The following is a 15,020-nucleotide window of genomic DNA, read 5'->3' as shown; positions in this document are numbered from 1 at the left end:
TATGTGGAATCGTGTTTACGATCCAAAATACAAATGCATGATGAATATAAAAACTGTTCTCTGGAAAATGGTCATAAAGCAGCAGAATATACTCCAGTATATTTACCACCAAAAAACAGTATCCACCAACCACGTAAAGATCAGTGTGCCATCACTGCCATCTGCTGTAGTTATAAAATGAAGAATGTTTCAGAAATGGAATACAATAGCCACATTATTAAAAAAAAAAAAAGATGCTAGAAGATCAAAAATGAAATGAAGGAGAGTACCAGAACGTGGACGGTTAGTAATCACAATGGATCTCCAAAGTGTGCTGCTATGTCCAAAACACAGGCACAAATGTATTATAAACAAAAGCTGCAACTACACAATTTCACCATATACATTCTTCATAATGTATCTTCTAATGAATTTGTCTCATCTCATCGAAAGCAGGACAATACAATGAAATAATTCTAATATCGGATGGGTGTGGATATCAAAACCGAAATAAATTATTCGCTACTGCTCTAAGTTATATCTTTAGAGAGAAAAAACATCGAGATTCAACAGCTTTTTCTGGAAAAAGGCCACACCATGATAGAGGCCGATAGTGCACATGCCACGTAAGAAAAGTATTTTAAGCCTCCAATATATTCACCATCTGATTATATAGCACGTATGCGGCTAGCAAGACCAACACAACCTTTTAAAATTAATGTCATTGATTTATAATTTTTAAGAATTATTGATAAGATTAAATCTGGATTAAGTTCAATCAGACCAGGAAAACGAATCGGAGATCCTGTTTTATACGATATTAAAATGTTACAGTATCTACCAGATGGAACAATCTTTTACAAACTCAACTTTATCAGTGCAACCGTTTTACTGCCTTTGTAATATATATACTTTGTAGTAAAAAGTGTAATAGAGAAAGATCACCACTATTTCTACGATAACCTAACATTTAAACCTGCTAATAGAAAGTAAACGAAATTATAAATATAATATCATCTCACTATTGCATTAATAATTAATAAAATGATATTGCAATTTATCACTAACGCACTATGTATATTTCAACTATTATTTATGTAACAGTTTTTCATGAATTTATTATTATTCACATTTTGATGAATAAATTAAACTATGTGTATTTACAAAACGGTCAAAACAACTTATGTGACATCACAAACTGTATTTTTATTATTTTTGTATTAAAAATAAAAGATTTTTGTAAACAAAATAATAATGTTAGACCATTTTATGATTATAATAAAGCATTCTTCATAATTTTAATGTTTAAATGTAACATTATTTTTTTATTCAGTTTTATCCTTCTCCTGCACAATTTGAGAAAGTGCACATAGATGGTTTTGCTAAAACGGTGACGATATGCTAGGCTAAATCAGCTGGGAGTAAAAGGGTTAATATACATAATCATAGTGACAGTATATTATTGTTAAAATTCATTATGTTGATAATTTTATATTGATTAGCCTGAGGTAACTATATGACATTTTACAAGTTGTTCCTAAATTACACATACATAAATCATCATGGCGGTTGTCATATTTAATGTTGCTCCTAATGAGACAGATAATAAGTATACATAGACATGTTGATTTATCAAAATGATATAAATGTTTAGCTAAGCCGAAGGTGATTATCGAAAAATAATTAAAGTATGCGTCAGAATGGTTGGGGTAAGTGTTGCATATAAAATGTAAATTATATTTTGTACACTCTCGGTATTATACATTTAATTATCTTTTCAAACACCCTAGATATATAATATGATGACTATTCAGTTGTAATATTATGTTTCAACTCTCGATTAAATAATGTCTGTATGCACTTTTGTTGGCATTTCTGAGTTTGCATTATGTTGGCATTGTAATTGCACTGAATTTCTATGTGCAGGAGGCACCTTAGGGTTATTAGCAGGAAACTGAAATACCTAACGGGTGTGGAGAAACAGGCAACCGATCTGGATAAACTTATAATAATACGCTTGTATTTCATTCTGACAACTCGAGTGCTTAAAGTCAGACAACGTTATCTACAAAAAAGTGTTTTTTCTTTTTTTTTGAGAAAACGTTATTTTACATTTACGGCTACATGATAGTCAAACAACGTTATGTCAATCTTTTCTAATTTCTTATTAAATCGTCAGTAAAGTTTAACGCTAACTACATAAGTTACCCTTGTTTTCATATTTTTTTAAAACTATCCCTATAAATTTTAACATTATCATAAGCAAGATAAATGTACAATACACAATAAATTATAAAATATTAACATTGGGTTTTAAATAAACATTTCCCTTGTTGAGTTACAAGAATCTAAAATAACGATTTTTGGCTCTCCTGTAAAGTTGCACTTTTGTAGATAGTGTTGTTTGACACTAAGCCCTCGAACTGCTCTTGTTGTATGCACTGACGCTCATTCAATATTGGTGTATTTGAAGGTTGCAAGACACTATTGCACGTCTATAATGTGTGGTTCATTTTCGTAGGACATTCACACATTCAAAACCCTGCGTCAAAATGAAGTGTATTGGGATAGAGCTTATTGGAATTCTATTTATTAATCTGTTCTCTGGTTATTGGCAATGTCAGTCTATTTTAAAATTGTAGAAATATTCGTAGAAAAGAAGTTATTATCAATAATGTATGCACTTATCCATACTCGCCTTGTCTAATTTGTTATATACAAACGGTGTTATGTACTTCTAATCTCCCATTAGGTTGGCTTAAAGTTCAGTGTATCTATGCTTACAACTTATATACCTACATATATATCTATAATATATTTCGCAGGTACACCAACTGACTGAAACTTAAAATTTATACTACTGATTGTTATTTATAATAATGTTTGTACTACCCTAAAGATATTTGACTATGCTATTAATAGTACTTTGTATATATTATTAATAAGTAAGTTTTTTGGATAATTATACATATTAATCAATATTGTTGTGTACGGGTATGTCGTCTTTCTATCTTGTTGACCCCGTAAATCTGACAGTAAAAATGTCTTAATTGCAAGCTAAGCTGGTTACGAAATGTAACTGCATACTTCTGCATTTTTTTTTGCAGAAGGATTTATGAACATGTGTTAATCTTGCGGAAGTCTAATGACTGCACAAGTGACATGAAGTCTATACTGTTTACTTGTATATGAATGCCTGTGCAGGTATAACTGAATTTTTGTATCAGACTTGCGTAAGTCTCAGTCAAATGTTGCATTTTTTGGTGACATGGTTGAAATGTAAACTGGCACTGGTCAAGAAGCTATATCGTCGGTGTTTTGTAAAAAGGGCGAATTAATGCTATCTTTTGACATTTATTTATTAATTACCTGTGGATGATTATAAATGTCTATCAAGTTTATAATAAAGCTTGGAAAAAATACTTTCTTCATAATATAATATTTTAAAAGGCCTAATATGTCACATTCGCTTTTCATCCATAACACTTAAGTGGGTATTCGCCCTTACGATTATCGTTTTTAAGTACTTTTCTGTGGAGATACAAATTCGCCGTTTTTACACAACAAAGCTAATGAGGTACATATTGTTTTTTCATTAAAATCTCAATTTCACCAAAATGGTTGATTCACCCTTTTTACAAAACACTGATGATATCGTCGGTCCCTATTAAAAAAGTCGGATCTGAAATTTTGTCATTTTCGAATTATTACGTAAAAGTTATTTAAACATTTATACCACAATCACAGTTTTTTTTGTTTGTTTGAAAAATTTCGAGATACTAAAAATGACGGATCTACCGAGAGTGTTCGAATAACAATGTCGGTTCTTACCAACCGACATTGTTGGCTGGGCGTGGGTAAGCAAGATGCGTCGGATCTGACAGTTGCTACTATGTTCACCGAACAGACGGATGTTTTTATAAACGTTTAGAAAAGTTTCTATAACTCGTATTTTTATTCATTATGGCAAGCAATAGGTCACAAAGGATATTTGATGAAACATCTTTGATTGCTCGTACTGAAAAATAGCATTTTGCAGATCCGACTTTTTTAATAGGGACCGACGATATTATGGTCGCTATATATTATACTTCTGTAAAGAAAATGGGCAAATATACCGCTCAAGTGTGGAGGTACGTTTCTAGCCAGTTAGACGTGTTATGGCTGCAAGAATGATACCCGGAGATAGATACTCGATAATACTATATAGCGTATTCAATAAAAATATTATTTTTACCAAAATGAGATTTACGAGTTTTACGAGATAAACTGACAATATCTGCTTTATGTGGAAATAAGATTTTTCATAGCACGTTGATAAATCGGCATACTTATTTCATAACTGTGACGTTGACAATGTAAGACATCTATGATTGCATTATGCTTTAACTCAGTGTTTCCCAAACTGTAGTATATGATAGATTTGAAAGGTAATATAGTTAAATCTTTTAGTACCGTTTGTCTGAAGTCAATATAAAAAGGTTAATATCACAGTTATGAAATAAGCAGTTAATAATTTATTGTTCTTATTGTACTAATGAAATCAACCATTGCTATGATGTATCTTTCAGTTGATAGATATAATTATATGTAAAGTGGTTGGTTAATCACTGATTTCATTATTAAATTTATTTACTGATGGATTTCTTTTCACACTCGCACACAAAAATTGTTTATTATTTAGGTACGAGCAGATAAATATTCCGTAGATAGTGTTTATTTATCTAATGACATGTTTGAAATTCAAATATGGATGCATCTCTAAACTAAGTAAATCTAATTTGATCTCTGATTAAACATCGATCGAATGGACCGAATTATTAATGAATTGGAAATAATTATGATAACTACCACCTGCTAACTTAGTTCAGTACGGTATGAAAGCTGTTAAACTGTAATTCATAATATACAAATACTACTATAATAAAAGAAAACGCTTCTGTAACAATTTCTTTCCCAATAATTCAATTTGATTTATTCATAACCCGAGAATGTGTCATAAGTGAAAAGCATAACTTTTTCAGTCAAGCAAAAAAACTAAACTATCTCATTTAATACAATTCTACCATTATTTGACATAGCAAAATAAACGTAAAATTGACAAAAACCAACAGGAATTCATATTACCGCAACTGAAAAAGCTACTTTTATCACTTACAACACTTTCAGTCCAGTTTTTAATTATAATATTTCTTCAGAAATGTCACGTTTGTGTTACAAATAGACGATATCGCTGTACCACCTCACGCGCATCTATTCTAGATATAAGGCTGCTATCCAGGGTAGTTTATCATATTTATGTATCGAGGTATTATAATTGTTACAATAACTTTGCTGTCTAAACTGCCTATCTCGCTCTAAATGTTAACACAGCCAAGAGAGGTGCTGTTTAAACATAGCAGGTGTAACAATTATAATACATAAATAATATGATAAACTACCCTCGATAGCTGTAGATAGCGGTCGATAGCAGCCTTGTGTATAGAATAGATGCGCAGAATAGTTCAATTATGAAAGCTACAGAAGATAGATTATGATAATACACAGAAGATACTCGTGTTACGGATATTTACGAGGACAAGATGTCTACTGAGATCTACAGTATGCAATGTTATTTTTGAGAATAGTACAGTTGTTGTTTTTACGAAGAATAATAAATATTTCTGTCAAACTATTATTACTACGAAAATATAATGATCGTTGCTCATTTATATCTTATTTTCATGCACATAATGAATTATTATACTTTCATAATATAGATGATATTTAGGGTAAATAATATATAATATATTATTATTGTATCAATATTATGAATTTATTCATTTTAATGTGTTGCGATTTATACCTATGATTGTGAAGTATTATAGATAATTGACATTTTAATGAATAAAAAATTGGATGTTTTTTTTTGAATTTTATATTGACTTTTTATTCGAGATAATATGTAATTTATCTATCAGCGAAAAATTACTTGGATAACAATTCTATACCACTACTTTCACTCTATAATTTCCCCATTCTCCAATTCCAATCCATGTCGAGGCCTTCTCTCTTTATAAACAGTTGGTTAAGTTTATAATGTGACAAATATAAGTCGTTCATAATCTCTTAACCGGTTCCATACCTTCAGCGAGTTTTCTCGCTCTGTGAGGCCGTGATCGACTGGCCGCAAATACAAATTTCCCGAGTTATCTCATCTGACTTTAAACTCAAATTACTAGCCACTGTCGATTGATTTGCTTAATCTAAAAAATTAAACACACGGTGACATCTGTTTGAATGATTATGAAATACTAAGCCACAAATTATCGGTATTACAGCGATTTTTTTAAGAGCTTCGCTCTACATTCAACGTGTGTCGTCAAAAATCTGCGGCCTGTCAGATACTGCCGTTCTACCTAATATCGTGAGGCATAGAAAAGGTTAAATAACAAAGATATGTTAAGATGTCTCTCGAGGTAAACGGACTGTAGGTTCATTTTGAGCAGTAAAAAAAATTTTAAAACTAGAAATAACATGAAACAAAAGATATCCCCTCACTATTTTACCCTAAGGCCCTCTCACGGCGCAACTGAAATCTGATGGAACTCATAAACTGACCTATGTCATGCTTCGCACACGGCGCTACTGAAACCCACTTGAAATAATAATCACATAATGTCAAACTAGACAGCTGTTTTGTACAAAAACTGACAACACGCACGCTGGTGCGAATACAATTAGGTTATTTCAATTTTGCTTATCTTGTACTTTTGACGTCTTGGGTTGTTATGGTTTTTAAAGCATGACGCTTGTTACGCAGTGCTACCAATTTTGGTAAGAAAATATGATTTTTCAACGAATGTATTGATATTGGTACCACTGTTTTACGGTGACTGGAAACTAGCATGTCGCGTTTCTTCGCGACCGTTTTGAAACTGAGAAATTCCAGTCTCGCCGTCAATGAGCCGCCATTAAAATACATTAGCCACTTACTGGTTGGAATATTTGTTTCAGTTCTGTCGGATTTCAGTTTTTCCATCGGAGGAGGGCCTAAGTGACGCATGAAAAATCACTAATAATTTATGTCTCCTGCAATGTTATCTTAGTATCAAATGATGCTTAATTTCAAGGGATGTTTTCCTGAAAAAAAATGCAAAATATCTGTATCAGCATCAAAAGAAAGTACCGATGCCGGTATCGGTTCATCAAATAAAAAAGGTTGAGATTCACTAACAAGGGGTGAAGGTAGACTGTTAAGATCTGACATAAATAGTGTATACTAAACTTTATCAGTAATACTTATTTGTTTTCATTGAACTAAGAATACGAATTGCAGATGGTGCTAGTTAGTTTAAAAAAAAAAATTTACTATTATATTATGTCGGATCTGAACGGCCTACCTACACTCTTTGCCACTGGTTTTCTTCAACGTCTTTGGTCAATACTTAGATGAAATGCAATAGTGCATAATATATTTATAAATATTTTTACATTAATATAGAAGTTAACATTGAAAACTTGTCAGGAATTTTACTCAACATGTAAATGATTTTCTGACTGGTTTATGAATAATTCATTGTTATGATGGTACTCAAACCAATAGAATAAAATATCAACAGAGTATTTCTTATTTGATTGTACTGACAGAAGGTTGACATATTTTTTGGAAAACAAAATGTCTTCCTTGCCAGAATTGAGTGAACGGGATAAAGCCGTATTGAATAGTATTTTTAACCCTTCTCTACCTCTTGGGGAAGGAGTTTTTGATGATGAAATACTGTCGGATGTAAAGGGTAAGGTTATATTTTGTATTATACAGCATGTTTAGCCGAAAATGAGGTAATTAGTAAGTACAGATTTTTTAGATGCTTACCTGAAGTATATCTTTTATACCCAATTCACCTTTCGAGTCTATTCATGACAGAACCTTGAAATAGGTGTAAAACCAAAGATGCTCAAAAAAACCTTGTATGAAGATAGAGCCTAAATGTATGAAAGTGATTGCAAAAAAGGGATAACTAATTTTCATACAAACTGAAGATAACACCTCCGAAGCACGAGGACGGGTTTGTAGCTTTTCTCGGTAGACAAACCTCGTCTTTAGTTCGACTAGCTCAGTTATGTGTGTCCGGAGTGGTCTTAAAATTATTAGTCTTTTCGGGATAAGGAGTAGTGTAAATGATATCCCTTTGTGTTATTTTACTAACGTTTATTTGCGTATATAGTTTTTTTTGAAGTTACAACCGTTTTAAGATACTCTTTCGTAATTAAATTTTTCAAGTCAGTCGCTCAGAGCCTTCCAATTATCAAGTTCGACGCTAACAGCCTCACTACCGGGGATTCCTTTTCAAAATTCTCTCGAACCTACACCGACTCATGAAAGAACTCTCGCGATTGACCAAATCCGATCGGATAATCTTTTGATTTGGCGAATCACGAGGTAGACTTCAGCGCAGGCGTTGCGCAATGCGTGGTCGAATTATAATATTTGAATTCACAATTATACACTCTATAATAATTATACTCTTAATAATAATTTCCTTTCTACATACATCTCTATTACGCAACACGATCCGTACATCTCTTACATACTTCATTAGATACTAGGTACATGTTACAATTGTACAATTTCTTTATTAAAACTTATACCTAAACATTTTTTTTTATTTAATACCTTTTTATATAAAATAAATTTGTGATCTTCTTAAACTATCGATTACATACATCCTCTTTCATACTTTATTATTACCTTTAGACTTTTTATTGTTCATCTTCGCCCAGCATGTTACTTTCACATACCGGACGAAGGACTTTACCTAAGAATAAAACATTAAGGAATTGAGCAAGGAATCAGATTAAGCGTTTCATTAAGCCGTTTCTAGAGGTAAGGATTACGTTTCGGCTTATAATTACCAAATGATTATTTCACACCAGGAGAAGCCCGCCTATAACAGGGATGCGTCAAAACTTATAATATCAAACTGAAATTATTTCCATCAGCGAATTTTAGAGAAATCACAGAAAGCTCCATCCCGAAGAAGATTCTACATCTTTATATTAAAACCATAAAATCAATTAATATCATGCAGCTGAAAATCTTAAATTGTATTTTCTCATTAGTGTTCTTTTTGTACGAAAAAAATTTATTCTTTGGTTATCCATAACAATATCTAAAACTAGTTATATCATGAAAGCGGGTGTTTCAGCGGCGGTGATGTTATGTGCCATTCAAATTCTGTAACTGTTAATGAGTCAGCCAGTCGAATTCGACCGGCTGAAATAATGAGTTCATTATTATTTTTACATGTTAAATCTTGTTCATTTCTTAAGTTTGTTGCATCATCTTTATTGTTCCTTTTTAGTAGTATTCCAGTATATAAAACACTCTTCAGCCGGACTTCTCACAAGAAACACACATTGTGTACCTAGTAATATTCAACCTTATATTAGTATACCAGTAAAAATATGTTATGTGATTTTGTGTTATAAAGCGGAAATAAAAGGATTACATTAAATACAATAATAATATCTTTTAATAATTCCAACCCATAACAGTGATCTTCGGATCTACAAATCCCCCTGCTCTTTCATGTATGTCAGTGCTCGAAATAGAAAATTTTACAAACCGGAACGCTCAATATTTTTTCAAAAAATATGTGCAATATTCAATATAATAACTGTAATACAAAAATATCTCAGTTTTACATAATGTACTTTATAAAACATTTTCATCACCACATTCGCCCGAATCAGTTGTTTGTGACATCAAAATATATAATAATGTATATACGTTTACAAAATCATAACATTAATATACAAATATAAATATCTAAATTGAGTCTAATTGGAGTAGGAAACATAAAAATACATGAAATAATGGACGAACCAATACAATTTCCCAGTATTTCAGTAGTTTGAATAAATTATAAATGTATAACTAAGCAGCGGCGGCTCCTCTAACACCATGCATGTGCGCTGCACTGCTTTTTCCTAAACATCACTTAATGTGCAACAATGCTATTCATAAGTCATCACTCGTTTATCGCAATTTAATCCATGTAAATTACCAAAAGCATGCACCCATTGAACAGTCATTCAAAACGAGCGCTGTGGTCAGCGCCCTAATATCGATCTTGGTTTACCATTCATTTTACACTGTGTAATAACATTTCAACCAGACACGTGAAACCCATAAACAACTCATGAATACACAAAATTTTATGACCATTTGCAACGCAGCACAAAAGTTACGCGGAAAAATGTAGTAACTGAGATTTAGCAGGATTAATAAAAAAATAGATTTTTTTTATTTAAATCTTATATAAATTCATTGAAAATAGGCTGATATTGAATACAAATTGATTATCAACATAAATATTATGGATACGATCCTTAAATCGTTCTATATTTGCAGATATTTGAATATAATTTATAAAAAAATAATATCTTAGTTACTATGTTCTTTCTCAAAGTGAGTGAATTATTATAACAGATGTCATATTTTTAACAATGCGGCGCGGACTTTTATTGCTTTTTGTAGACGTAACTGACGCCGAGAGTCTAAAAATACGTACCTACTTATTCCAATCGACAGTTATACATTTTTTTTTTTTTAAATATTTATTTACTTACAATAACAATTCAGTATGGTTTCTGTGGTTGCGGTCTATAGTCGGCTTTTTTTAGATGTTTTGTCACGTTATTTCGATAATTTTGTTCATAAAAATAAATTTTGAATAAAAGATTCGTAATAACACATATACTTATTGTTTAATCAGTGAAGTGTATGTGTTGTAAAATGATAAATTTTGAATAAAAGATTCATAATAATTATATTTTAATCAGCAAAGTGTATGTTTTAAAATGATGTCGGTAAACGTAGACTTTATCAATAATAATAATAAAAGTCAGAATAAAAAAAGGATGGTCCGATGACATCTGTGAAAAGTGTTTTTCAACCATTAAGAGAATTAAATCGTCTTTAAGAAATACTTACCATGTGCTGACTTGTGAGTGGAAATGTTGATCTATAGATATTATATTGTTTAAAGCAAGATTTAATGTTAACGCGTGGATAATAAATAATATGTACATTATTTTTAGAAGACCTGACCGAAGAGACAGTTGAAGAAATAGAAGCTAAACAGAAGGAGGTTATAGCAATAAAACTGGCTGAAGATAAAAAGTTCAATGAATCTCACGAGATATTTCAGAAATTGATTGACATGTTGCCGCAACGAGCCACAACTTATAACAATAGAGCACAAGTTTACCAACTCATGGGGAATATTACAGGTAAACCATATTGAATGTTATAATTATTATAACACCTGCATAATGATGGCAATTTTTACATGTACATATTATATTATTTCTATCTTTATTTCATATATTTTCTGATATCATAATGCGGAATGACCAAAAATGAAACCAATGGAGAAGAAGACAGCCGACAGTAAGCAATATGGTCGCCTACCTGATGAAACAGCAAATTACTAGACTTGTCGCTCGGCAAGTGGACAAATGCAGTCGTACAGTGATTCACAAGTGGCACTAAACGACCAATGGGGCACCCTAAAACCCGCTAGATTAGCAGACTCATAAAGTTCGGCGGATCTGTGGTAGGGAAAAATTAGGGACCGAAGAGTGGAAGGAACTAGGGGAGGCCTTCATCCAGCAATGGATTGACCCAGCTGATGATGATCAATCTATTGTTGCGAAGGCTTCTCCAAGCTGATTCAATTGTCCTGTGCATTAGGTTGCCTCATACTTCTGCAGAACATAACTCTCTTTTCTGGGTATGCTATCAATGCAATCCTTGTCCAACCTAATGATTGCTCTTTTAAGGCATATCTTTTTACTGCTTCGTGGGTTCATTTACAATCAATCTATATTGGCAAGTATCAATTTTCATGTTCTCGCCAATATCACTTGTAACTCTGAAGACTTCATGATACCCCGTTTCATGATGCTGTGTACCGTGCGATTAACCTATTTGATAGCACCATAAAGCAGTGGCAAAGACTCCATACTAGGCGATTATTTTAAGCCTACCTTCTTAAGAAAAATATTTTTTAATTGCATATCGACATATTTATATACTTATATCACTTCATTATTTTATGTAATATAAAAATAATTTATTTTGCCAACGAGAGATGTCGTATAATATGTAGGAATGTATTACAGTATTACACAGTTTACAAAACAACTGCAAAGGTATTAAAAAATATACCATAGCGCGCCGTAAATAAATAATAAACGCCGCGACATCTCGACGTAAATAAATCTCCGATTATGTGTGAAATAATTCTGAATTTTTTTCGTATGACTTTACGTCTCGTAACCTCAGCAAGTCTGCTGATTTGTACGAAATAAGGTAAGCTCCTATCGCAGAGCCTAAAACATTCGCGCATAATAATGTTGTCACTACTGCGCACTTTGTCCAAAATCATTAATAATTAGATAGTTTAAAAAAATAATTTCAACGGCGTTTAATCGAATATTAATAAATAAGTATAGATTGTTTTTATAAAAAAAATTTTTTTTTATCTAATGATTTTTGATGGGTATACATGTTTTGAAAAATACGTAATTTAACTCTTTAGTGCCAGACCCAATTGCTCACGTTAGTGTCACCCGTGTCCATATGGACACGCAATTATTGTAGTACAGTTTACTTTGCCTAATTGTTATTTTAAAATAATAATTTGGTTTATAAACGTTAGTTAGTTGAAATAAGTACACTGCTTAAATTGTTCGTCATTTGAATGATCTAGCTGACATAATAAAATTAATATCAAGTGTCAAAAAGGCCATTCATTTTATAATCAAAAAATGATGGACTTATGTTAAAGGTAACCGTGGTTTTCTGATTATATTGTTTCAAAGAATAATATTTCTGTCATTGAATACATTATAAAGGTGTTCACTTTCATGATATGTAATTACGAAATGGAATTATTTTTGTTTATGTGGTGTTATTGCATAATGAATTAATGCGTGTCCATATGGACATGCGTGCCACTTAACACTACAAATTTAAATTATGATTTGTTATCAGTGTTATCACTATATTTTTTATAAAATTTATTATTCTCATTTTGTCAAATTATTTAGTTTCTGGGATATGTCTAAGATTGTAGGAAGAGAAATGCTGGTAAATAATGCATTGGATGCACTTTATGAAGCTAGTGATGATGATAATGTCGACGAATATAATATTATTATTTATCTCACCATCGACCAGATCCTGCGGTTTTAACAGATGAGGATGGTGGTGGAACAATCGATAATTTAAATCATAGACAATTAAAAGCAGATACACAAGTGAAATCTAGGAATGCAAGAACATAGATAGACCAATCTGACATTTTATACTGCAACTGGAGATTCTACATGCAATTACACCTAGCTGCATAAAATATCAATTTTTCGGGAAAAATAAGAACGCTGATTGATCTTGATAGGATGGATATTCAAAACTATGTACATCAAAATCAACGGTTCTAGCAGATATACGATTTAATGGGTTAAATTATTTTATTCAAAAAAATAGAAAAAATCGACGCTGTGACTGATTTTTTGAAAGAAAAAGAAACATCTGAAATCAGAACGCAGTGAAGAAAATGCAATATTAGCTTGTGTGTAATGTGTATTGAAAACTATAATACTTTATAATAATTCTACTAATAAACCATACAATCCACAAAAAAAAATTATAACATAAGTGTCACGCGTGTCCATATGGACACGGCTATTATCTCAAAACTTAAAAACGTTATGAAACTTTTATTTTCACTATTCATTCTCTGTTATATTACAGATACATAAAAAATGTAAATAAACAATTTTTAAAACAAATAAAAATTCATGTCACACCATCAACAAAATTGATGTGTCCATATGGACACCTGTGCCACTAATGAGTTAAACACATCGCTCATTTTTATGTCGTCAATGAGTTTTTGAAGTTTCATTGAATTAGTGTGTCGTTGTCATTTACTAGTATGTACCTATTCATTAGTAGTAAATATCGTACTATTCTCGTAAGTATACCTGACAAGTGTGCTCTTTTTATCAGATCTCCACAGCCTACCTCTTTCCAAAAGTCACCCTTCGCCGTGATGTTTATGAACATTTTAAATAGGTTAAACATTACCCTTTATTCTAATAAACTATTTTGTCCATCTGGCGACCTCTAAATCTACCTTCTGGACATTTTCTACTCTTGGGTTCCACTAGTGACTAGATTTGTCTCTATGCGCATCTAAACAGCTTTTAATGTTATTTAAATCTCATTATTGTCTTTAGCTTCACTAGAAGACTTAACAAAAGCAATTGAACTCAGTGAGGGCAAAGGAAGAACAGCATGCCAAGCATTTTGCCAACGAGGAATAATTTATAGAAAAGAAGGAAAGGATCAATTAGCGAAATGGGATTTCCAGGACGCTGCAAAATTAGGCAGCGCATTTGCAAAGCAACAGGTGACTTCTCATATTATATCATTGTTTATTTATGCCCATTTTAAATTTCATCAATGATACGTGTGAAAAATGAATACAACATTCATTTTTATGTCCAATCATAGCTAACTTTACTCTTGTGAGAATTAAAAAGGTTCTCAATGCATAACCAGGATTACGCCATTTTTATAAGCCTGTTAATGTTAATCATTCATTTGCCCATTATTGTCAATTGAATTCTGTATTACATTAAAAAATGCATGTAAATTATTTCTGTATTCTTTTCAGCTAGTGGAGATGAATCCATATGCGGCTCTCTGCAATCAGATGTTAAGCCAAGTTATCCATAAACTCAATTAAAACAACATTGTTTACGTTATAAGTAATTCTTTTTATTAATTATATTATTATTTTATAACTTATAATCTATGTGGAAATAATACATTTTTGGAGACATTAAATAATAATGTATTCAACAGTAACTTTGTTTCTTGGTAAATTAATATTTTTACGTATACATGATTATGTACTTTGTAATGAAAAAATTATCATTTATGTAATATTAAAGGAAAAATGAATAAACAAAAACCTATC

The 15,020-nt window shown here is 31.5% G+C and overlaps 1 protein-coding gene across 1 annotated transcript; it reads left to right on the top strand.

The window, feature by feature from the left end:
* Positions 1-7,463: 7,463 nt before the first annotated feature.
* LOC147073850 (tetratricopeptide repeat protein 36) lies at positions 7,464-15,020 on the top strand. Its single transcript, XM_085944928.1, has 4 exons — positions 7,464-7,754; positions 11,065-11,256; positions 14,275-14,447; positions 14,715-15,020. Exons 1-4 carry the CDS (start codon positions 7,637-7,639, stop codon positions 14,784-14,786), a joined length of 555 nt encoding a protein of 184 aa, XP_085801054.1. The 5' UTR covers positions 7,464-7,636; the 3' UTR covers positions 14,787-15,020.

This window comes from Rhyacophila brunnea, unplaced genomic scaffold (assembly GCF_057557595.1).
Source record: "Rhyacophila brunnea isolate RB1 unplaced genomic scaffold, BYU_Rbru_1.0 scaffold_17, whole genome shotgun sequence".
In the NCBI taxonomy this organism is placed as follows: domain Eukaryota; kingdom Metazoa; phylum Arthropoda; class Insecta; order Trichoptera; family Rhyacophilidae; genus Rhyacophila; species Rhyacophila brunnea.
Note: the sequence above shows the minus strand (reverse complement) of the source record. Positions and strands in the feature narration are given on the sequence as shown.

What these genes read in the sequence shown, in the direction of transcription:
- LOC147073850 (XM_085944928.1), top strand. Translation starts at nt 7,637, where the DNA reads ATGTCTTCCTTGCCAGAATTGAGTGAACGGGATAAAGCCGTATTGAAT. An exon ending in ACTCATGGGGAATATTACAG is followed by an intron (nt 11,257 to 14,274) that starts GTAAACCATATT and finishes TATTGTCTTTAG; the next exon opens with CTTCACTAGAAGACTTAACA. An exon ending in GCGCATTTGCAAAGCAACAG is followed by an intron (nt 14,448 to 14,714) that starts GTGACTTCTCAT and finishes TATTCTTTTCAG; the next exon opens with CTAGTGGAGATGAATCCATA.